Consider the following 26,400-nt stretch of genomic DNA (forward strand, 5'->3'; position numbering starts at 1 on the left):
GGTCTTGGAAAATGGTGCTAGCCTTCTCACAGATGATCGCTTCAGAAACAGAGTCACCAGCCAATTGCTTCTCCTTAATTCATATTAAAAGTAGCCGTTCTATCTCATCATGTTTATCAGTACATAGCTTGGAAATAATGGTGACGCCTTTGGAAGGTTGCAGCTTCTTGATCTCTTCCTTCTGCTTGATGATTGTGGATATTGTAGAAGGATTGCGGCCATACTCTTTTGCCAAGTCGATGATACGAATGCCACGCTCATACTTTGTGATAATTTCATGTTTTGCTTCCATCGTGATCATTTTCTTAGGTTTTTCTTTTCACTAGCTTTGTCTTTAGCTTTGGGACCCATGGTTAATAACAAAATAAAGTACATATATCCAAAATAAGACGAAAAATGAGAACAAACACAATGAATAACACGTGTTTGAACAATGAGGCGTCAACAAACAAACTGAGCGGGCGGCAGCCGACCGCAGATTTTGCTATCTAGGGTTCGCTTCTACAATAATTATTATCGTTCATCGTATCTCAAATTTTTCGTTGTATGTTGGGGCATAAATTTTCGAATATTTCATGTCGTATCTCAAAATAATCGTAAGTTAGGACGACCGTATCTCAAGGTATCACTGTACATCGGTGATGGCGGCAGTCCAGAAAGGAGATTGGATGCTGTCGGTCGATCTGCAAGACACATACTTTCAGATTCCAATCCATCAGGACAGCAGGAAATATCTGCTCTTTGTCTAGGGAGATCAGTCCCTTCAGTTCAGTCTTGTGTTTCGGTCTGTCGACAGCGCCGCAGGTCTTTATGAGAGTGATGGCTCTAGTTTCAGCGGTTTTACATCGCCAGGGTATACGGCTGATCCGGTACTTAGACGACTGGCTTCTACTAGCGTCCTCCAAACAAGAAGCACTGAGGTCAAGGGCAGCACTCCTACATCTGTGCGAGGCTGTCAACATTTCCATCAATCGGGGCAAGTTGGAGTTCAAACCAACACAGACGATCAATTTTCTGGGGATGGAGATTCACTCAACGATTTTGAAGGTTTTCCCATCACAGGACAGAGTCACTCAGTTGCTGGAGACCATCGAGTACTTTGGGAGTTGGCCTTGCCCACCAGCACAAGTGTGGCTTGTCCTACTCGGCCATCTGTCATCCCTGACACAGCTAGTCCCAGGAGGGCGACGCAGGATGAAAAGCCTTCAGTTCCAGTTGTCTAATTGCTGGAACAGGCAAATGAACACCAGTTCTCACCCAGTTCCCTTATCTCTTGCGGTTCTGGAAGACCTACAGTGGTGGTCCGATGTGGGGAACCTACTTCAGGGTCACTCGCTGGAGATACAGAACCCAGAACTTTTTCTGTACACGGATGCTTCTCTAGAGGGGTGGGATGCCTCCATCCTAGACGCGGCGGCAAGTGGGACTTGGCCATTGCGGGATCAAGGGGAGCATATCACTCTTCTGGAGTTACGGGTGATAAGACTGGGTCTTCAGGCATTCGAGGAGGTCCTCCAAGGCCGGACGGTTGCCATTCTTTCAGACAACACTACGGCCATCTCTTACATCAAGAAAGCAGGGGGCACAAGATCTGTCAAGCTCAATCAGGAAGCTCAGCAAACATTACTTTGGGCAGAGAACAAGAATGTCACCATCCTTACTCAGTTTGCCCGGGGGAGAACAATGTGGTGGCAGACTGTCTCAGCAGGAAGAAACAGATAATTTCGACGAAATGGGTGCTGCACCAGCAGGTGTGCGACTGTCTCTGGGAACTCTGGGGTCAGCCGCTGGTTGGACCTGTTCGCCACCCGCCTGAACTACAGGCTCCCCAACTTTGTGTCTCCTTTCTACGACCCGATGGCGGTGGCCACAGATGTGTTCCTCTTCTCCTGGGACAACATGGAGCTTTATGCATTTCCCCCCTTTCATGTCATCTGGAGGGTGATCAACAAACTGCGCAGCTCAACAGGAACCAAGCTAGTGCAGATCGCCCCCTTCTGGCCTCAAAGAGAGTGGTTCCCGGATCTGGTGGAGCTGCCCAATGAATCTTTGCGGATGCCATTTGATGAGGATTGCTATGAGAACGGGAGGTTGGTATGGAGGTTATTCGTACCAACATAGACAACAACCTGCTTCTTGGATCCGGCCCCAGCTGCTCTCACTCGCCAACAACTCGAGTAATGATGACGCTATTGGCGAGTTTGTAGTGTTCTTCGTCATTCTAGCATGGCTGGAGTATGCCTACAACCCACACCAAAGGCGGCGTCACACTAGCACTTTTTCCATCGTCTTAGACGATTTCCGTCGTTTTTAACCATTTCTGTCGTTTATGAGTGGACAAAGCTGTTTGAAGAGTTTCTCATAGAGAACAACAAAGGCCAAAAATAGCAATGAAAAAATAGCAACGACTTGCTGGGGGTGAAGGGGCTGCCATGGTTGTTTACAGTTGACAAATGTGACAGAGGCGGTAGTGAGCTTGTGTGTGACGATGACCGGCGACGAAAGTTGGCGGAAAAGTGTTAGTGTGACGCCGCCTTTACTGTTGTGTGTACATTCCAACCATCTCCTTGTACTGCTTATGTACCATTTTTTGTTCCATATTTTACATTTAATGTGCTTTCAGTCATTGTTTTTTTACCCATTTGGGTTATGTACATGTCTTTTCTCAATTTATAAGGGGTTGGGAGAGGAAATTCCGTGTATCCGGATATTTCGCATATCCGATGGGGCCTTGGCTGTTATAATCCGGATATGTTGGCGTAGTACTGTATATATATATATATATATATATATATATATATATATATATATATATATATATATATATATATATATATATATATATATATATATATATATATATATATATATATATATATATATATATATATATATATATATATATAAATATATACATGTATAAATATATATATGTATAAATATATATGTATAATATATATATATATATATATATATATATATATATATATATATATATATATATATATATATATTCAAGTTTCTCTGGAAAATTTAGCTACTGCAAATTTACAAAATTCTAAGCAGAAAATACTCTATAAGTATAGGTGTTTTCTATAATGGTTAACAAGAAGGAGGAATTTTAGATTTCAATCCAGACGGGAGGACAGCCACCAGCAAGCTGCTGGCTCCCGCCACCCACCTCGCGACCTTGAAACCACTTAGTTGCCAAGTTGCTGATTTCTCTGAATTTTTACTGGCATTCTTTCAGTCTGAATTAGTTATTTTATTTTATTTTTTTTTTTATCATCAAGTATGTGATCAATTGTTCTAGGGAACTATGCCACTTTTTCATGGAATAGGCTTTAGGTGTCCTCAAAGCCTACTCCATGAAAAAGTGGCATAGTTCCCTAGAACAACTGATCACATACTTGGTAATAATTAAAAAAAAAAAACTTTAATTTAGATTGAAAAAATGCTAGTAAAAATTAAGAGAAATCAGCAACTTGGCAACCAAGTGGTTTCAAGGTCACGAGGGGGTGCCGGGAGCCAGCTGCTTGCTGGTGGCTATCATCCCGTCTGGATTGAAATCTAAAATTCCTCCCACTTGTTAATCATTGCAGAAAACACCTATACTTATAGAATATTTTCTGCTTAGAATTGTGTAAACTTGCAGTAGTTAAATTTTCCAGAGAAACTCGTGAATCACCCTGTATATATATAATGTGTGTGTGTGTGTGTGTGTGTGTGTGTGTGTATATATATATATATATATATATATATATATATATATATATATATATATATATATATATATATATATATATATATATATATATATATATATATATATATATATATATATATATATATATATATATATATATATATATATAAAGTGGAGACTCAATACTCGAACTTAATTCGTTCCAAGTGGCTGTTCGAGTATTAAAAAGTTCGACTATTGATACCTATAAATCAGGTAATTCGTTCCAATCATAGCAAAACCTGAAGTTTATAAAAATTTCAATGTATTTTTTTTTACAATTTTGTTTTGTACATACCGTATGTGAAGGCTGGTAATGGATAACTTAGAAGAGGAGGGGAGAAGGGTGGGGAGGAGGAGGGAGGTATTATGGTAATACCTGTATACCGCTAATATGGTTATACCAGTATTACCAGTAATATGGCATCAAAACGGTACAGTGGCAGTTGCGAGAAGGGAGATGACAGAGCTTTGTGAACGACCAAATTTGCTGCCGTTTGAGTACCAGATATTTTCACCTCTAATAAGCCTTTGGTTGGTGTTAATGTAAGTTTATAAATGAAAAACTATAGATAGAATGCAGGAGAATGTTATTCTGATGACAGTGGCAGCACAGGTCACAAATGGCGGAGGGGGAGAGGGGACGCCAAGGAGCCTTTGTGTACAACCACGGGTGTGGACCTTTCGACTATCAGGTATTTTTTCGAGTATTAAATTGAACTTTTGCATTCGAGTATTGAAAAGTTCGAGTATTTAGACGTTCGAGTATTGAGTCTCCACTGTATACAGGTAACTCAATTTATGCGATAGATGTGTTCCAAGAGGCATCGTGTATATCAAAATTTGCGTAAAATAAACTTGTAATTCTCAAAAGAAACAAGAGATTATAGGGAGGATGCAGGATGTGGTCCAAAAAAATTTGTACAAAATACTCTATTTATTTGGCTAAATTAACATGTTTTTATTATTTACCATTCTAAATACTGGAAGTATATCTAAAGTAAAGGGAAAAGCAAGAAATAATAAGACAAAGCAAAACATAAGAGAAAACAACAAAACAAAGAATATGTAAACAAAACACACTGCATCACTGTCTTCACCACTCACACCACAGTCAGTCACCATCTTCCTCTAAGCTTTTCCATCTGGCTAAATTAACATGTTTTTATTATTTACCATTCTAAATACTAGAAGTGTATTTAAAGTAAAGTGAAAAGCAAGAAATAATAAGAGAAAGCAAAAAATAATAAGAGAAAACAACAAAACAAAGAATACATAAACACAACACTCACTGCATCACTGCCTTCACCACTCACACCACAGTCATTCACAATCTCCCTCTGAGCTTTTCCACTTTATCAAAAATCCACTTATCAAAAATAACCCCACAGTATAAATGTAAACACTATTGAAAAATAAACGCAGGACGCCAATGTCTTAATTCACTCCTCACAAGCACACGCTGTTGCTGTCCACCTCCTAGTCAAGGACGTCATCATCCACCTGTGCTTTCTCTGCTTCCTCCGCTTCCATGGGATCGTCCACATCCTCTTTTAGTACTACAGCTTCCACTGGTGTATTCTTGAAAAACTGCAGCATGGTGGTCTGGCACTTTTTCTTGGATATTTTTTTTTGCATCACTGTGTAACAAAAGAGTGCGTCCATGGCAGTGGAGCTCCCACCTATCGGCCAGCTGTGGAACTCTCTGGTGCGCAGTTTGAAATTGCGTCTGATGCTCAGTTTGAAAATACGGTTGGGCAAAATCGCGTATAAGTAAGCCAATCGCGTAAATTTAATTGATTGTGATATTTTTTCTGTTGCGTATTAACAAAAACGTGTAAATTAAACACGTGTAAATCAAGAGCTACCTGTATATAAATCTGTATATATATATATATATATATATATATATATATATATATATATATATATATATATATATATACAGTAAGATCTCGGTTTACGTCAGAGTTACGTTCCTGAAACATGACGTAAGTCCATTTTGTACGTAACGAGTTTCCGTACATTTCAAAGCATATTATCGAGTTTTCAACCAATCATTGTTTATGGTCATTCAGGTAAGTTAAAGGTTATATTGTTATATTATTTACAACTATATAGGAATATGAAACACAAGCTTGTTTTTGTTGTTGATTAGGGCCACGAACGTGAAGGACTGCAGGTTGCCGAGAGGGGTGGACGCCTGAGGCCGCCAGGAGGGTGGGCAGGTCGAATGTTGTGATGCCCACAGGGCGGACAGCTGAGAGCGTAGTGCAGTGCGGTGGGAGTAGAAGCGTGGGCAGCGGGGCAGGAAATGCAATAGGAAAGGGCAATAGGGATCAGCAGACAGGCGCAGACGGTGCAAGTCAGCTGCGAGTGTCGTGTGGCAAAGGCTCCGGAGTTGTTATTGTTGTGATGGGTGTGCGAGCCCTCAAGGTCGTCAACCTCCCATTTTCTTCTTCCCTCCCTCACACATAGCTGCTGCCTCCCTTCTCATGTCTTTTAATTATGTCCTCTTTTTCTTGTAGCATAATGGTTTTCCTTTTCTTAGCATCACTGCTGTCACTAAGAAGTTTTCTCTTTGGTGCCATTGAGCAAGATACTAAGAACTTGAGTCAGTAAACGTAGAAGTAGGATAACACTCTTGCCAGGGTCGATGGTGTATTCAAGTGTGAGGTGGGCGGTGTGGCGGGCAACCACCAACAATAACAATAAATCCCGCACTTTACGATTTATAAATTTTTAATTCTTTTAATCTTAAATTGCCTTATAGTGGACTGACGTAACTACGAGTTTGACGTAACTCGAGACCGACGTAACCCGGGACTTTACTGTATATATATATATATATATATATATATATATATATATATATATATATATATATATATATACAGGCAACCCCCATTTAACGAAGGGGTTACGTTCCTAAAAAACACTTTGTTAAGCGAAACTTCGTTACGTGAACCGATTATAACAAGTTTAACCCCTGATTTGAACTTCCATTGAGAGTAAGCAAAGTGAGAGTGCATCATAGTACAGTAAAATGTTTAATGAAAGTAAAAATTATGAAGTTAAACATTTAGGTAGTTTAATTTAAGTCATTATAATGTACACTAAAGTATTTATGTACGTAACTTTATAATGTTGATGATCTTAACTTTATGAAGGGAGGAAGAGTGAAACGGGAAAGACACTAACCGGTCTTCTTACGAACACTAGGCCAATTGCAGGACGTTTTGGTTGTAAGTTGAGCTAGGAAAGACAAGCTGCTGCTGACGCTGTTATGTTTTGACTGGAGAGTGAGTGTTGCGTGTGTTGTCTTGATCTTGATCTTGATCTTGATACTTGTCCATGAGAGGCTTCATCTTGATCTTGATCTTTATTCTATAGGTGTCATAGGATTTTTCCTGAGGCAGTCCTTAGTACCAGCAGCTCCTGGTGTATTCAAAAGCCTGTCAGCTTGCGTGATATGGTGAGGCTTTCAAATTTGGAAAAAAATTACCTGGATAAAACTTCGTTAAAGCGAGTTTGGTGTTCTTTAAATGAGCAGATGGTAGTAAAATGAAACCTTCGTTGTAGCGAAATTTCGTTGTGTGAACCTTCGTTAAACGGGGTTTGCCTGTATATATACAGTAAAATCCTGAAATCCGGAAGTCATGGGGGTTCAGGCATTCCGGATTCTAGGATTTTCCGGATTGTAAGATAGTAAGGCTGAAAGTAAGATTAAAATCTTGAGGGTACTATGTAAACCCCACTAAACTAACCCCAACTTACTATATCTCTTTGTAGTACTGTCATAACATCTTACAGGGATTGCTACTATCACCAGTCCACTGTGTACTTCCTCACCACACCACACAAGAGTTACGTAGGCTTTTTTTTTTTCTTGAAGATTTGCCAGACTATGGGAGGAGTGGCATGGGTCTTTCCAGCCATTATGGCTGCCCATATGTGATGATTGCTCTTTTCCTACTTGTCAACTTGTATTTGTGTAGGTGACTTCACTATTTTATATAGGGTATTCCACCATCCACATACACTGAGAAGTTTGAGTGATTGTACTGTACTGTACCCCACATAATATGTATACAGTCCACAATACTTATGTCACACTTTATAAAATCATTTTAAGTATGATACAAAACACATTTCATAACATAAAACATTTACTGATGTCTGATAAAGGGAAACAAATAGAAAGGAAGGCCTCCAACATCATTCGCCGCCAGCCAATCACGTCACCGGCGTCGAGCGTACACCAGCTGGACCACCCACACAGATAACAGGACTCCCCAACACACACACACACACACACACACACACACACATTTGACATTAAGTCAAATGAGACATTGGTGAGGGAAACTGTAGACAAAAAGAGATGTGTGGTGATATTTATAAATGGAGTGATATCGGGATTTTAGAACTCAACGATTACTTGAGGGACAAGAACCCAGATATTGTGGGTCTTACTGAAACAAAACTGAGAGAGGAGAAGACCTGATGAAGGTTGGAGAAGGGAAATATAACGTTTGGAAAAGAAATAGAGTAGGTAAGATGGGAGGAGGAGTGATGTTGCTGGTTAAAAAAGATATAAAGGTGGATCAAGTGAAAAAAGGTATGGGAAAGGCAGAAGTGCTAAAGATCAGAGCAGAAACTAATGAAGGAAAAAAGAGGCACTACATAGTGGTGTACGTACCACCTAAGACAAATGCATGGTCAGTACAGGAATATGAAGAAATGATAAGTGATACAGGAACATGTCTGGAAGAAATGTTGGGTGGCTGTGAACGAACTATAATGATGGGAGATTTTAATTGTAAAGAGGTGTGTTGGGAGGACTGGTCAATGGAAGGATCAGAGACAACATGGGAAATACACTATTGACACTGGCAATGGAAAATGTGTTAACTCAGTGGGTCAAAGAAGATACTAGGTTTGGAGGAGAGGAGCATCGTCAAGACTGGACTTGGTCTTTAGTACAGAGCCAATGGTCATTGAGGAGATGAGGGTGGAGTGCCCTTTAGCAAAGAGTGATCATGCAGTTTTGGAGTTCAAGGTGATAGATGAAGAGAAATCTAGAAGAAATGAAGAATATAAAGTGGGAAGATGGAATTATGCCAAGACAGATTTTGGAAACCTAAAGAAATTCTTTCAAGAGACAAATTGGATGAAATTCAAGAGTGCTAAGGAGCAAATGAAAAGTGGAAGGAATTTATAAAAATATACAAAGAAGGTGAGAAAAATTTGTACCAATAAGACAACATAGAGAAGTTGGAAAGCAGGACTGGTTTAACGATAGATGTGAAAAGGCTAGAACAAGAAAAGAGGATGCATGGAAGAGGTGGAGAAGGAAAAGACGGATTAAGCAGTGGGAAAGTTACAAAAGAGCAAGAAATGAATATGTGTTGATTAGAAGAGAAGAAAGAAAGAAACAAGAAAAGGATATAATTGATAAATGTAAAGACCAACCAAGGCTTTTTACAGACATGTGAACAACAACATCAAAAATAGAGAAAGTATTGAAAGTTTAGAAGTAAATGGAGTATGCAGTGAAGATCCCAGGAAATGGCAGAGGCTATGAATGGATGCTTTCGGAAGGTATTCACAAAGGAGACTGCTTTTGACAAACCACTGGTAATGGAACAGAAAGGGATTATGAAGGAGTTTCAAGTAACTGTGGAGGAGATCAAGAACATGATGGGGAGTTTAGAAGTGAGAAAAGCTGTGGGACCTGATGGGGTATCAGGATGGATTTTAAGAGAATGCAGGGAGCAATTGGCAGAAAAAGTTTGTGAAGTAATTGATGCCTCATTAAGGGAAGGTGTAGTGCCCCAAGACTGGAAAAGAGCTAACATTGTCCCAATCTATAAATCAGGTAACAAGAGAGACCCATTGAACTATAGACCAGTGTCACTTACAAGTGTGGTAGCTAAGATGTGTGAGAGGGTGGTGAAGACTAGATGGACAGACTTCTTGGAGAAAATGACATACTTTGTGAGTGTCAATTTGGTTTTAGGAAAGGGCGTTCATGCACGACAAACCTGATATGTTACTATTCGAGGGTGATAGATGTAATACAGGAAAGAGATGGTTGGGCTGATGGAATATATCTGGATTTAAAAAAGGCCTTTGATAAGGTACCACACCAGAGACTGATCTGGAAACTTGAAATGGTAGGAGGAGTGCATGGCAGTTTACTAAAATGGATGGAAGACTTTTGGTAGGAAGAGAAATGAGAACAATAATTAAGGACAGACCATCAGAATGGGGATTGGTGGAGAGTGGAGTTCCACAGGGATCAGTGTTGGCACCAGTAATGTTCAGTCTACATAAATGACATGGTGGATGGGGTGTCCAGTTATGTGAGCCTATTTGCAGACGATGCAAAATTGTTAAGAAAAGTGAGATGTGACAAAGATTGCGAACTACTCCAGGAAGACTTGGACAGAATATGGAAATGGAGCTGTACATGGCAAATGGAGTTCAACACGACAAAATGCAAGAAAATAGAGTTTGGCAAGAGTGAAAGAAGAATCAGGAGTATGTACAAGATAGGAAATGAAGACATAAAACCAGTCATGAAGAAAAGACCTTGGGGTGACAATTACCAATGACCTATCGCCAGAGAGACATATAAACAAAATAATTGGAGAAGTATTGAACTTATTGAGGAACATAAGAGTGGCGTTCAGATATCTAGATGAAGAAATGATGAAGAAAATAATTACTGCAATGATAAGACCGAGGCTTGAATATGCAACAATACAGTGGGCTCCGAACTTAAAGAAACACATAAGGAAACTAGAGAAAGTACAGAGGGCTGCAACGAAAATGGTGCCTGACTTAAGAGATTTGACTTATGAAGACAGACTGAAAAGAATGCAACTTCCAACCCTGGAAAACAGAAGAGAAAGGGGAGACCTGATAGCAATATACAGAGTGATGATTGGCATGGAAAAATGGATAGGGAAGATCTGTGTATGTGGAATGGAAGAATGTCGAGAGGGCATGGGAAAAACTAAAATGGCCACTTATAGGAGAGATGTGAAAAATATAGCTTCCTCATAGAAGGGTGGAAGCATGGAATAGTTTAGACGTGGAAGTGGTCAACGCAAGGAATATTCATGATTTTAAGAAAAAGCTGGACATTAATAGATATGGAGACGGGACAACACGAGCATAGCTCTTTTCCCGTATGTTACAATTAGGTAAATACAATTAGGTAAATACACACACACACACACACACACACACACGAGAAGGAAGAGAAAAAAGTGGAACAAGTTTAACTAAAAATGATAAAGGCAAAAGACTAAAAATGATGTATACGAACACAGACGGGGTTTTATCAAGTAAATTAAAATTAAGAGATTACATAAGGAAAGAAAATCCAGATATTGTATGTCTGGCTGAAACAAAACTAAATGAGGCAATCATAAGAGATTTGGATAATAGGTATAATGTATGGAGAAGAGACAGAGTGGGAAAAGGAGGAGGAGGAGTCATGATAATGTTAAGGAAGGAGATAGTGATCAACCAAGTGGAATGTGGGGAAGGAAAAGCAGAAGTATTGTATATTAAGATGCATATTAATAAAAAAGAGTTAACAATCATTGTAACATATGTGCCACCAAAAACAAATTCATGGACCAATCAAGAATATAAAGACATGATAGATGACACAATAAGGAGTCTAATGAGAATCGTTAAAGAAAGGAGAAAAGTGATATTAGTAGGAGATTTCAACTGTAAAGAAGTGGACTGGGAAAATTATGAAAGTGGTATGGGGAAGAAGCCTGGGGAGAAAGATTCTTAAACCTAATGATAGACAATATGATGGACCAGAGAGTAAAGGAATACACAAGATTCAGAGGAAACGAGAGTCAGAGATTGGACCTAGTTTTACAAGGGTATACAAATAAATGACAATATAAGATATAAGTGCCCATTGGGGAAGAGTGACCATGCAATATTAGAAATAGATATAGAAAAAGGAAAGGAAGATGGAGACGATTCATACAAAGGAGACCGATTAAATTACAGAAAGGCTGATATTGAGAATCTCAAGAACTATTTTAAAACGTAGACTGGGAGGAGATGGAAAACTCAGAGACAATGCAAGACAAATATAACTTATTTTTGGAAATTTACAAAACAGGAGTCAGGGAATATGTCCCAAAATATAGACCAAAAGAAGAAGGAAAGAAAGATTGGTTTAATGCAAGGTGTGCTAGGGCAAAGGAGAAAAGAGATGGAGCATGGAAAAGGTGGAGGAGAAATAGGAATCCAACAAACAAGGAAAACTTCAAGGCAGCGAGAAATGAATATGTTAAGGTGAGGAAGGAAGAGGAAAAGAACTTGAAAAGATATTGTCGAAAAATGTAAGGAGCAACCAAAATTGTTCTATAGATTCATAAATGGAAAAATTAGGCAAAAGAAACAATAGAAAGGTTAAAAGGAGAGAACTGGATGGTGGAAGACCCAAAAGTATGGCAGAACTATTAAATAAAAATTCCAGGAGGTCTTTACTAAAGAATCCAAATTTGAGAGGCCACAGGGTAATAGAGAGACAATCTATATGAAAGAGATTAAAGTAACCAAGCTTGAAATAAAAGAGTTAATGAAGGAACTGGATGAAGAGAAGGCAATGGGACCGGATGAAGTCTCAGGCAGAATACTGAAAGAATGTAGGAAGAACTAGCAAGTCCTATATACAACATCATAAAATGCTCAATAGAAAATGGAACAGTGCCAGTAGAATGGAAAAGAGCTGAGGTGGTTCCCATATATAAGAGCGGAAGGAAAGAAGAACCTTTAAATTACAGACCGGTATCACTAACTAGTGTAATATGCAAGATGTGTGAAAGAATAATAAAGAAACAATGGATCGAGTTCCTTGAAGACAACAAATTAATATCAAATAGCCAATTTGGTTTTAGAAAAGGACGGTCTTGTGTAACTAATTTATTGAGTTTCTATTCTAGAATAGTTGATAGAGTACAAGAGAGAGAGGATGGGTTGACTGCATCTATTTGGATTTAAAAAAGGCGTTTGACAAAGTGCCACACGCAAGATTACTGTGGAAGTTAGAGGAGAAGGGTGGCTTAAAAGGAAGCACATTGAGATGGATAGAAAATTATTTGAGGGGGAGAGAAATAAGGATGGTAGTTAAAGATATGAAGTCCAAGTGGAGAGCAGTAGAAAGCGGAGTGCCACAGGGTCAGTATTGGCACCAATACTTTTCCTCATTTATATTAACGACATGCCAGAAGGAGTGAACAGCTACATAAATATGTTTGCGGATGATACGAAATTGTGCAGAGTTATAAAGCAAAAGGAGGATTGTGAAATACTGCAAGAAGACCTAAATAAGATCTGGGAATGGAGTAAGAAGTGGAAATGGAATTCAATGTGAACAAAAGCCATGTCATGGAAATGGGAAAGAGTGAAAGACGACCCGTGGGAATCTATAAGATGGGAGATGGAGTAGAACTGGAGAAAGTCAAAAAGGAAAAGGACTTAGGAGTGACGATGGAAGAAAACAATCAACCAGTAAGCCATATTGATAGAATTTTTAGAGAAACATATAATTTGCTAAGAAATATTGGAGTAGCATTTCACTACATGGACAAAGAAATGATGAAGAAATTGATAAATACTATAATAAGACCCAGATTGGAATATGCAGGAGTAGTGTGGACCCCTCATAAAAAGAAACACATAAGAAAATTGAGAGGCTACAAAAATGGCTACAAGAATGGTCCCAGAACTTGAAGGGATGACATATGAGGAGAGACTAAAGGCTATGGATCTACCAACCTTGAAACAAAGAAGGGAGAGAGGAGACCTGATACAAGTCTATAAATTGATCAACGGAATGGACCAAGTGGATAATGAGAAACTGATCTTGTGAGAAGAATATGACACCCGAAGCACAAAATCGCATAGTAAAAAGCTGAGAAAGGGAAGATGTCTGAGAGATATAAAAAAATATAGTTTCCCGCAGAGATGTATTGAGACATGGAACAGTTTAGATGAAGAAGTAGTGTCTGCAACGAGTGTGCACACTTTTAAAGTAAGATTGGATAAGTGTAGATATGGAGACGGGGCCACACGAGCATAAAGCCTAGGCCCTGTAAAACTACAACTAGGTAAATACAACTAGGTAAATACACACACACACACACACACACACACACACACACAGATGTGAAATCCTGTGAATCAGACTTCACAGGATTTCAAGGAATAATGGAGAAGAGCACTTATGTGAAGAAAATTCTGGAGTTGGAAGGTAAAATTGAAAAACTGTTTGAAAAGTATGGGGGCCTGGAAACGAGTTATGACAATGTATTGAAAGAGTGTGCCGATATGAAGAAGGAAAATGAAGCACTGAAAGAGGAAGTTAAGCTAATTAAAGTGAATTGCGAAAAATGTGGAGAATCTCTAGGAAAAGTGATGGAGAAGCAGGCTGAATGGAAAAAGTCAGGAAGTGGAAAGAAAGGAGGTAAATTACAAAGTTGCAAGTCTGGAAAAGGAAATCAAAGAGTCTGGGAGAAAACTTTGGGCCTTGCTGAAATTATAGATCAACAGATCATAGAAGAGAAGATAGCTGAGAAAGTGGTGAAGGTTATTAAGTCAAATGAGACATTGGTGAGGGAAACTGTAGACAAAAGAGATGTGTGGTGATATTTGGTGTGGAGGAGGATAAGACACCGAGTAAAATGGAGAGAGAAAAACATAAAAAAGGTGATAAATAATATCATTAATGTGGTGCAGGAGGAGGGAAAAGACCTAGTACAAGAAATAGAGGACTTCCATAGAATTGGAAAGTTCACAAGAGAAGGTATGAGGCCAATAAGAATCAAACTTAAGTCACAAAAGGATGTAGATGAATTGGTGGAGAAGTCATGGAGGCTAGCCCAGCAGGAAACAACAAGGAAGATTTGGTTGAGAAGAGATCTCGGTGAAAAGGAAAGAGAAATGTTAAATGAGTTGAGAAAGGAGGCTTTGAAAAAATGAAGAGAGGACAGAAGAGGAGAAGAAAGAGTTTTTCTGGAGAATCTTGGATATGAGACTGAGGAAGTGGTTCATAACCCAGAAAAGTACAGCAAGAAAGGACTAAAGAAACTTACATATGAGCGAAATGTAATGTATTCCAACATAAATGGAGTGATATCGGGGATTTTAGAACTCAACGATTACTTGAGGACAAGAACCCAGATATTGTGGGTCTTACTGAAACAAAACTGAGAGAGGGAGAAGACCTGATGATGGTTGGAGAAGGAAATATAATGTTTGGAAAAGAAATAGAGTAGGTAAGATGGGAGGAGGAGTGATGTTGCTGGTTAAAAAAGATATAAAGGTGGATCAAGTGAAAAAAGGTATGGGAAAGGCAGAAGTGCTAAAGATCAGAGCAGAAACTAATGAAGGAAAAAAGAGGCACTACATAGTGGTGTACGTACCACCTAAGACAAATGCATGGTCAGTACAGGAATATGAAGAAATGATAAGTGATACAGGAACATGTCTGGAAGAAATGTTGGGTGGCTGTGAACGAACTATAATGATGGGAGATTTTAATTGTAAAGAGGTGTGTTGGGAGGACTGGTCAATGGAAGGATCAGAGACAACATGGGGAAATACACTATTGACACTGGCAATGGAAAATGTGTTAACTCAGTGGGTCAAAGAAGATACTAGGTTTGGAGGAGAGGGAGCATCGTCAAGACTGGACTTGGTCTTTAGTACAGAGCCAATGGTCATTGAGGAGATGAGGGTGGAGTGCCCTTTAGCAAAGAGTGATCATGCAGTTTTGGAGTTCAAGGTGATAGATGAAGAGAAATCTAGAAGAAATGAAGAATATAAAGTGGGAAGATGGAATTATGCCAAGACAGATTTTGGAAACCTAAAGAAATTCTTTCAAGAGACAAATTGGATGAAATTCAAGAGTGCTAAGGAGCAAATGAAAAGTGGAAGGAATTTATAAAAATATACAAAGAAGGTGAGAAAAATTTGTACCAATAAGACAACATAGAGAAGTTGGAAAGCAGGACTGGTTTAACGATAGATGTGAAAAGGCTAGAACAAGAAAAGAGGATGCATGGAAGAGGTGGAGAAGGAAAAGACGGATTAAGCAGTGGGAAAGTTACAAAAGAGCAAGAAATGAATATGTGTTGATTAGAAGAGAAGAAAGAAAGAAACAAGAAAAGGATATAATTGATAAATGTAAAGACCAACCAAGGCTTTTTACAGACATGTGAACAACAACATCAAAAATAGAGAAAGTATTGAAAGTTTAGAAGTAAATGGAGTATGCAGTGAAGATCCCAGGAAATGGCAGAGGCTATGAATGGATGCTTTGGAAGGTATTCACAAAGGAGACTGCTTTTGACAAACCACTGGTAATGGAACAGAAAGGGATTATGAAGGAGTTTCAAGTAACTGTGGAGGAGATCAAGAACATGATGGGGAGTTTAGAAGTGAGAAAAGCTGTGGGACCTGATGGGGTATCAGGATGGATTTTAAGAGAATGCAGGAGCAATTGGCAGAAAAAGTTTGTGAAGTAATTGATGCCTCATTAAGGGAAGGTGTAGTGCCCCAAGACTGGAAAAGAGCTAACATTGTCCCAATCTATAAATCAGGTAACAAGAGAGACCCATTGAACTATAGACCAGTGTCACTTACAAGTGTGGTAGCTAAGATGTGTGAGAGGGTGGTGAAGAATAGATGGACAGACTTCTTGGAGAAAAATGACATACTTTGTGAGTGTCAATTTGGTTTTAGAAAAGGGCGTTCATGCACGACAAACCTGATATGTTACTATTCGAGGGTGATAGATGTAATACAGGAAAGAGATGGTTGGGCTGATGGAATATATCTGGATTTAAAAAAGGCCTTTGATAAGGTACCACACCAGAGACTGATCTGGAAACTTGAAATGGTAGGAGGAGTGCATGGCAGTTTACTAAAATGGATGGAAGACTTTTGGTAGGAAGAGAAATGAGAACAATAATTAAGGACAGACCATCAGAATGGGGCTTGGTGGAGAGTGGAGTTCCACAGGGATCAGTGTTGGCACCAGTAATGTTCGCGGTCTACATAAATGACATGGTGGATGGGGTGTCCAGTTATGTGAGCCTATTTGCAGACGATGCAAAATTGTTAAGAAAAGTGAGATGTGACAAAGATTGCGAACTACTCCAGGAAGACTTGGACAGAATATGGAAATGGAGCTGTACATGGCAAATGGAGTTCAACACGACAAAATGCAAGAAAATAGAGTTTGGCAAGAGTGAAAGAAGAATCAGGAGTATGTACAAGATAGGAAATGAAGACATAAAACCAGTCATGAAGAAAAGACCTTGGGGTGACAATTACCAATGACCTATCGCCAGAGAGACATATAAACAAAATAATTGGAGAAGTATTGAACTTATTGAGGAACATAAGAGTGGCGTTCAGTATATCTAGATGAAGAAATGATGAAGAAAATAATTACTGCAATGATAAGACCGAGGCTTGAATATGCAACAATACAGTGGGCTCGAACTTAAAGAAACACATAAGGAAACTAGAGAAAGTACAGAGGGCTGCAACAAAATGGTGCCTGACTTAAGAGATTTGACTTATGAAGACAGACTGAAAAGAATGCAACTTCCAACCCTGGAAAACAGAAGAGAAAGGGAGACCTGATAGCAATATACAGAGTGATGATTGGCATGGAAAAAATGGATAGGGAAGATCTGTGTATGTGGAATGGAAGAATGTCGAGAGGGCATGGGAAAAAACTAAAATGGCCACTTATAGGAGAGATGTGAAAAAATATAGCTTCCCTCATAGAAGGGTGGAAGCATGGAATAGTTTAGACGTGGAAGTGGTCAACGCAAGGAATATTCATGATTTTAAGAAAAGCTGGACATTAATAGATATGGAGGACAACACGAGCATAGCTCTTTTCCGTATGTTACAATTAGGTAAATACACACGACACACAGCAGAGGAAGGACACACACGTCGGACCCGACAATCAGCTGATCTTCACTACCTTTGTTTGGGTTTACAGTGGCCTGGGCGATAAGTGTGGACTCATTTTTCCTTTCATGAATACAGTGTTAAATAATAATGAGTGAGAAAGAGATTCCATCTAAATGCAGGTATGTGACAAGGAAAGAATGAAAGCTGATGATGACAATGTTGGTGAGGGAGGAGGAGAATTTGAAGGCTTTGATACGGCGCAAACTTCACTATTTGATAGAGTCTTAACTATCGAACGTAAATTAGATAAATTGATAAAGGAGAGTATGGGAATGAAAGAGAATGAAGAACAGGATAAAGAGCTCCAGAAATTGAAAGAAAGGATAAAAGAGTGGAAGAAAACGAAACTAGGCTAAGAACCGAAAATGAAGAATTAAAAGTCCAAATAGCGAACTATAAGAAATTGATGGAAGAAGGACTCGGTAAAGCCGAGAAAGAAAAAGAAAAGCTAAAAGATCTAGTTAACAAAGAAGAAGAAAGAGTACAAGACGTGATTAAAAAGAAGTACAAGCATGGAGAATCCAAGATAAGAAAGACAAGGAATCATTTCAAGAAGTATTTCAAGAACAGTTAAAAGAAAGAGATGAAAATATGACAAGCAAAATGATAGGAGTCCTCAAGAAAAAGAAAATTTAGTAAGAGAAATTGCGGAAAAAAGAAGAGTGTAATTATTTTTGGACTGAAAGAAAAAATGTTAAATATAGACCAAGAAGGGAAAAAGACGAAATGAAATCAGTAAAAGACCTACTAAAACATCTGAATGACGAGGATAGACAGAACTTAGAAGAGGAAGTAGAAGAAATCCATAGAATGGGACCATATCAAGAAGGAACAGTGAGACCAATTAAGATATTACTAAAATCACAAGCAGCAGCAGAAGAAGTACTATATAGAAAAACGAAACTCAGAGAAACAGAAGGTTGCAAAGATATATATATAAAGAAAAATAGAAACGAGGAGGAAAGGAAGAGACACAATGAACTGGTGGCAGAAGCAAGAGAAAAAATAATGAAAGGTCAGAGGAGGAGAAGAAGGCATTTTTGGAGAATTATAGGAGACAGGATAAGGAAATGGTATATAAAAGAGAAAGAAGAGAAAAGAATGGAGCAAGTTTAACTAAAATGATAAGAACAAGAGATTAAAATGATGTATACAAACATAGATGGGATTTTATCTAGTAAATTAGAATTAAGAGATTACATAAAGAAAGAAGAACCAGATATTGTATGCCTGGTGGAAACAAAGTTAAATGAGGCAATAAAAATAGACATAGATAAAAGGTATAATATATGGAGGAGAGAGAGAGTGGGTAAAGGAGGAGGAGTCATGATGATGTTAAGGAAGGAGATAGTGGTAAATCAAGTGGAGTTTGGGGAAGGAAAATCAGAAATACTGTATGTTAAGATGCATATTAACAAAAGGAGTTAACAATCATTGGAACATATGTGCCACCAAAACAAACTCATGGACTAACCAAGAATATAGAGACATGATAGATGACACAATAAGGAGTCTTACAAGAATCATTAAGGAAAGGAGAAAAGTGATATTGATAGGAGATTTCAACTGTAAGGAGGTAGACTGGGAAAATTATGAAAGTGGTATGGGGAAGATGCCTGGGAGATAGATTCCTGAACCTAATGATAGATAATTTGATGGTCCAAAGAGTAAAGGAAAACACAAGATTCAGAGGAAACGATGAGCCGGCAAGATTAGACCTAGTTTTACAAGGGATATACCAATTAACGATGATATAAGATACAAGTGCCCATTGGGAAAGAGTGACCATGTAATATTAGAGATGGATATAGAAGAAGGAAAGGAAGATAGAGATGAATCATACAAAGGAGACCGATTAAATTACAGAAAGGCTGATATTGAGAATCTCAAGAACTATTTTAAAACGTAAACTGGGAGGAGATGGAAAACTCATTAACGGTTCAAGAGAAATATAACTTATTTTTGGAAATATACAAAACTGGGGTCAGGAATATGTTCCAAATATAGACCTAAAGAAGAAGGAAAGAAAGATTGGTTTAATGCAAGATGTGCTAGGGCAAAGGAGAAACGAGATGGAGCATGGAAAAGGTGGAGAAGAAACAGAAATCCAGAAAATAAGGAAAACTTCAAAACAGCAAGAAATGAATATGCTAAGGTGAGAAAGGAAGAAGAAAGAACTATGAAAAGGACATTGTCGAAAATGTAAGGAACAACCAAAATTGTTCTACAGATTCATAAATGGAAAAATAAGACAAAAAGAAACAATAGAAAGGTTAAAAGGAGAAAACGGAATGGTGGAAGACCCAAAAGTATGGCAGAACTGTTAAATAGTAAATTTCATGAGGTCTTTACTAAGGAATCCAAATTTGAAAGACCACAGGGTAATAGAGAGACTGTCTATATGAAAGAGATTAAAGTAACCAAGCTTGAAATAAAAAGTTGATGACGGAATTGGATGAGGAAAAGGCAATGGGACCGGATGAAGTCTCAGGCAGAATACTGAAAGAATGTAGGGAAGAACTAGCAAGTCCAATATACAACATCATAAAATGCTCAATAGAAAATGGAACAGTGCCAGTGGAGTGGAAAAGAGCTGAGGTGGTTCCCATATATAAGAGCGGAAGGAAGGAAGAACCTTTAAATTACAGACCGGTATCACTAACTAGTGTAATATGCAAGATGTGTGAAAAGTAATAAAGAAGCAATGGATCGAGTTTCTTGAAGACAACAAAATATTATCAAATAGCCAATTTGGTTTTAGAAAAGGTCGGTCATGTGTGACAAATTTATTGAGTTTCTACTCTAGAATAGTTGATAAAGTACAAGAGAGAGAGGATGGGTTGACTGTATTTATTTAGATCTAAAAAAGGCTTTTGATAAAGTGCCACATGAAAGATTACTATGGAAGTTAGAGGAGAAGGGTGGCTTAAAAGGAAGCACATTGAGATGGATGAAGAATTACTTAAGGGGGAGAGAAATAAGGACGATAGTTAAAGATATGAAGTCCAAGTGGAGAACAGTAGACAGCGGAGTGCCACAGGGGTCAGTATTGGCACCAATACTTTTTCTCGTATATATAAATGACATGCCAGAGGAGTGAACAGCTACATAAATCTGTTTGCGGACGATGCGAAACTGTGCAGAGTCATTAAACAAAAGAGGATTGTGAAATACTACAGGAAGACTTAAACAAGATCTGGAAATGGAGCAAAAAATGGGAGATGGAATTCAATGTGGACAAAAGCCATGTCATGGAAATGGGAAAAAGTGAAAGACGACCAGTGGGAATCTATAAGATGGGAGATGGAGTAGAACTAGAAAAAGTAAAAAAGGAAAAGGACTTGGGAGTGACAATGGAAGAAAATAATCAACCGGTTAGCCATATTGATAGAATTTTCAGAGAGATGTATAATTTGCTAAGGAATATTGGAGTAGCATTTCACTATATGGACAAGGAAATGATGAAGAAATTGATAAGTACTAAAATAAGACCTAGATTGGAATATGCAGGAGTTGTGTGGACTCCCATAAAAGAAACACATAAGAAAATTAGAGACTACAAAAATGGCTACAAGAATGGTTCCAGAATTTAAAGGGATGGCATATGAGGAGAGACTAAAGGCAATGGATCTACCAACCTTGGAGCAGAGAAGAGAGAGGGATCTGATACAAGTTTATAAATTGATTAACGGAATGGATGAAGTGGATAATGAGAAACTGATCCTGAGAGAAGAATATGACTTTAGAAGCACAAGATCGCATAGTAAGAAACTAAGGAAGGGACGATGTCTGAGAGATGTTAAAAAATTTAGTTTCCCGCAAAGATGTGTTGAGACTTGGAACAGTTTGAGTGAGGAAGTGGTATCAGCAAAGAGTGTACATAGTTTTAAAGAAAAATTGGATAAGTGTAGATATGGAGACGGGACCACACGAGCATAAAGCCCAGGCCCTGTAAAACTACAACTAGGTAAATACACACATCATCTACAGAAACATAAAACACCACTTATAATACCTCCAAATATTATTCTTTTATGAGTTTGTGTTAAACTCAATGTCGGTGATTACATGTTCTGTTTTTGCTATAATTATTATATATTTATTACTATTATTTCTTACTTTTTACATATTTAACTCAGCCTTTCAAATTTTCCGGATTGTAAGGATTTCCGGATGATAAGGTTCCGGATTTAAGGACTTTTACTGATATATATATATATATATATATATATATATATATATATATATATATATATATATATATATATATATATATATACACAGTGATCCCTCGTATATCGCGGTTAATGGATACCAGAAGCCCCCTGTGAAAGGTGAAAAACCGCGAAGTAGGATTTACCCCCTATAGGAATTTTGGTGTATGTGTATGTGGGTACCAGAATGTTTAAAATATGTAAACAGTATTTATACTTTACATATACAGTATTTTACTTAAATCTATTTAATTATAAGATCTTATACAGTAATTATACATTTATTCTCTCTCTCTCTCTCTCTCTCTCTCTCTCTCTCTCTCTCTCTCTCTCTCTCTCTCTCTCTCTCTCTCTCTCTCCTTTCCTCCTCTCTCCTTTTATTTCCTCTCGAAGATAAGTTACATGTTGTCCCGCCTTGTAACATTCACACACACACACACACACACACACACACACACAGTGAGATGTGACAAAGATTGAACTGCTCCAGGAAGACTTGGACAGAATATGGAAATGGAGCTGTACATGGCAAATGGAGTTCAACACGACAAAATGCAAGAAAATAGAGTTTGGCAAGAGTGAAAGAAGAATCAGGAGTATGTACAAGATAGGAAATGAAGACATAAAACCAGTCATGAAGAAAAAGACCTTGGGGTGACAATTACCAATGACCTATCGCCAGAGAGACATATAAACAAAATAATTGAGAAGTATTGAACTTATTGAGGAACATAAGAGTTTAGTATATCTAGATGAAGAAATGATGAAGAAAATAATTACTGCAATGATAAGACCGAGGCTTGAATATGCAACAATACAGTGGGCTCCGAACTTAAAGAAACACATAAGGAAACTAGAGAAAGTACAGAGGGCTGCAACGAAAATGGTGCCTGACTTAAGAGATTTGACTTATGAAGACAGACTGAAAAGAATGCAACTTCCAACCCTGGAAAACAGAAGAGAAAAAGGAGACCTGATAGCAATATACAGAGTGATGATTGGCATGGAAAAAATGGATAGGGAAGATCTGTGTATGTGGAATGGAAGAATGTCGAGAGGGCATGGGAAAAAACTAAAAATGGCCACTTATAGGAGAGATGTGAAAAAATATAGCTTCCCTCATAGAAGGGTGGAAGCATGGAATAGTTTAGACGTGGAAGTGGTCAGCAAGGAATATTCATGATTTTAAGAAAAGCTGGACATTAATAGATATGGAGACGGGACAACACGAGCATAGCTCTTTTCCCGTATGTTACAATTAGGTAAACAATTAGGTAAATACACACACAGAGTGATGATTGGCATGGAAAAAATGGATAGGGAAGATCTGTGTATGTGGAATGAAAGAATGTCGAGAGGGCATGGGAAAAACTAAAATGGCCACTTATAGGAGATGTGAAAAAATATAGCTTCCCTAATAGAAGGGTGGCAGCATGGAATAGTTTAGACGTGGAAGTGGTCAACGCAAGGAATATTCATGATTTTAAGAAAAAGCTGGACATTAGTAGATATGGAGACGGGACAGCACGAGCATAGCTCTTTTCCCGTATGTTACAATTAGGTAAATACAATTAGGTAAATACACACACACACACACACACAGTGTCCAGTTATGTGAGGGTGTCCAGTTATGTGAGCCTATTTGCAGACGATGCAAAATTGTTACGAAAAGTGAGATGTGACAAAGATTGCGAACTACTCCAGGAAGACTTGGACAGAATATGGAAATGGAGCTGTACATGGCAAATGGAGTTCAACACGACAAAATGCAAGAAAATAGAGTTTGGCAAGAGTGAAAGAAGAATCAGGAGTATGTACAAGATAGGAAATGAAGACATAAAACCAGTCATGAAGAAAAAGACCTTGGGGTGACAATTACCAATGACCTATCGCCAGAGAGACATATAAACAAAATAATTGGAGAAGTATTGAACTTATTGAGGAACATAAGAGTGGCGTTAGTATATCTAGATGAAGAAATGATGAAGAAAATAATTACTGCAATGATAAGACCGAGGCTTGAATATGCAACAATACAGTGGGCTCGAACTTAAAGAAACACATAAGGAAACTAGAGAAAGTACAGAGGGCTGCAACGAAAATGGTGCCTGACTTAAGAGATTTGACTTATGAAGACAGACTGAAAAGAATGCAACTTCCAACCCTGGAAAACAGAAGAAAGGGGAGACCTGATAGCAATATACAGAGTGATGATTGGCATGGAAAAATGGATAGGGAAGATCTGTGTATGTGGAATGGAAGAATGTCGAGAGGGCATGGGAAAAAACTAAAATGGCCACTTATAGGAGAGATGTGAAAAATATAGCTTCCCTCATAGAAGGGTGGAAGCATGGAATAGTTTAGGCGTGGAAGTGGTCAACGCAAGGAATATTCATGATTTTAAGAAAAAGCTGGACATTAATAGATATGGAGACGGGACAACACGAGCATAGCTCTTTTCCCGTATGTTACAATTAGGTAAATTAGGTAAACACACACACACACACACACACACACACACACACACACACACACACACACACACACACACACCATACGTAACACTCACCCTCTTCTGCCCTCTTTGATCATATACAAAAGTTTAACTTTTTACTGATGGTCATCATCTTCCTCTTCCTCTTGGGTTTACTAGAGGAAGCTTTCGCAGGGGCACATGGCTTAGGCAGCATTGTAAGGGCGTAACGAATCACTACTTAAACAAAAGAAGTTATCGTGAACACAACAACAAGATACAGTATGTGAAACAGTCAGCAACGTGGACGAGACTGGCAAGATACAACCAAGGCCCATGGAATAGAAGTTTGACCTATGAGGCATTCAAAATGGGTTTAATATGATCATCCGTGACATCAGCGGGTTCACAAGTGGTCAGAACGGGGGCGTTGGTTCAGTTAGCAAGCTGCCTGGTAGGTGTTCACGTGCTTTTCTTTCTCCCATTCTCTCTCTGTTCCGCGCCAACATCAGTCACAATGCCGAGTTGTGCAGTGCGTGACTGTTTTAATTATCAGTAGTATATAATATGTAGTATGTAGTAAATATGTGATAAATGAAAACCATTATTTATTTTTTTCCTGGTAATTTTGCCCCTTTAAGACATTAGTAAATTTCTGATGTCTAGTTATTGAGAAGTAAATTTCTGATGTCTAGTTATTGAGAGGTCTTCATTCATTTACTTGTGTAGATATGAATTGCCTCAGTTATATATGTAATGTAAAAATTAAATAATAATAATAATAATAACGAAAACAGTAACACTATATTGATAATAATAATAAGAACTAAAGTTTAATAATAGTAATAATAATAATAATAATAATAATAATAATAATAATAATTAATAACAGCAAGAGTATTGATATCATTAAATATGATAATGATACAATGGTCAAAGAGAGTGCTCTGACAGTTGAGAGAGAGAGAGAGAGAGAGAGAGAGAGAGAGAGAGACCTCCTGGCAAGTAGAGTGTGTGGGGCAGTAATAGGAGGCTGGAGAAGCCTTCACAAAACTTGTCACCTGTGCCAGGTAAGTATGGTTTGCTCAGCGGGCAGAGGGAGAGCGTGAGGTTTCCATGCAAGTAAGACACGTCTTGGGAGGAAGCTCCCCTGTTGGTGAGCCCACTGACTTCACTAGCCCCAGCTCTTTTCCCCTTAGAGCTGTGTGTAGGTCGACCTTCTATTCTATTGGCCTTGGATACAACAAGGGAAGATGTTGGGTGAGGCTGCATATGTATACGAACAATACATGTACAGTGCTTTACGTACATTTTCGTTGTTATTACACACCACCTTACCGAATTACTGTACGTACAGTATTTGTAAGTGACGTCACAGACCCCGTGATATAGCGAAAAATCCGCAGAACGTATCTCCGAGTATATATAAAAACAGCAAAACAGTGAAGCCGCGAAAGTCGAACCGTGAAATAGTGAGGGAACACTATATATATATATATATATATATATATATATATATATATATATATATATATATTATTCAGGTAACTTGGTTTATGCGTGTTTGATTTATGTGTTTTTGTTATAATGCGACTGAAAAACTATTATAATTAATTTAATTTGCACGGTCGGTTTGCTTATATGCGATTTGGCCCAACCGCATTTTCAAACTGAGCGCCAGACTCAATTTCAAACAGCACGCCAGAGAGTTCCACAGCTGGCCAATAGGTGGGAGCTCTGGGGCCGGATCCAAGAAACAGGTTGTTGTCTATGTTGATACAGACAACTTCCATAGCAACCTCCTGCTCACATACCAACCTTCGTAAAATAGCATCCACAAAGATTCGTTGCTGTTGGTGGGTGGAGGTTGGTAGCCCGCCAAAAAGTGCTCATTGGCTGCCAGGAGCTGGATTCAAGAAACTTTA

General features: G+C 38.3%; 2 protein-coding genes across 3 annotated transcripts in view; both read left to right on the plus strand.

Annotated features, from left to right (window-relative positions):
* Positions 1 to 26,400, plus strand: part of LOC123514971 (vacuolar protein sorting-associated protein 54-like) — a 250,921-nt gene that overhangs the window by 43,469 nt on the left and 181,052 nt on the right. The gene's annotated exons all lie outside the window — the stretch shown is intronic.
* On the plus strand, positions 820 to 2,121 carry LOC123514882. Its single transcript, XM_045273141.1, has 2 exons — positions 820 to 1,664; positions 1,785 to 2,121. The coding sequence occupies exons 1-2, from the start codon at positions 820 to 822 to the stop codon at positions 2,119 to 2,121; spliced, it is 1,182 nt and encodes a 393-aa protein (XP_045129076.1).

Source organism: Portunus trituberculatus, chromosome 38 (assembly GCF_017591435.1).
Source record: "Portunus trituberculatus isolate SZX2019 chromosome 38, ASM1759143v1, whole genome shotgun sequence".
Taxonomy (NCBI): domain Eukaryota; kingdom Metazoa; phylum Arthropoda; class Malacostraca; order Decapoda; family Portunidae; genus Portunus; species Portunus trituberculatus.

Excerpts from the sequence above, each read along its gene's own strand:
- LOC123514882 (XM_045273141.1), top strand. The coding sequence starts at position 820 with ATGGCTCTAGTTTCAGCGGTTTTACATCGCCAGGGTATACGGCTGATC. Across the intron at positions 1,665-1,784 it reads AATGTCACCATCCTTACTCA|CCGCTGGTTGGACCTGTTCG; the intron begins GTTTGCCCGGGG and ends CTCTGGGGTCAG.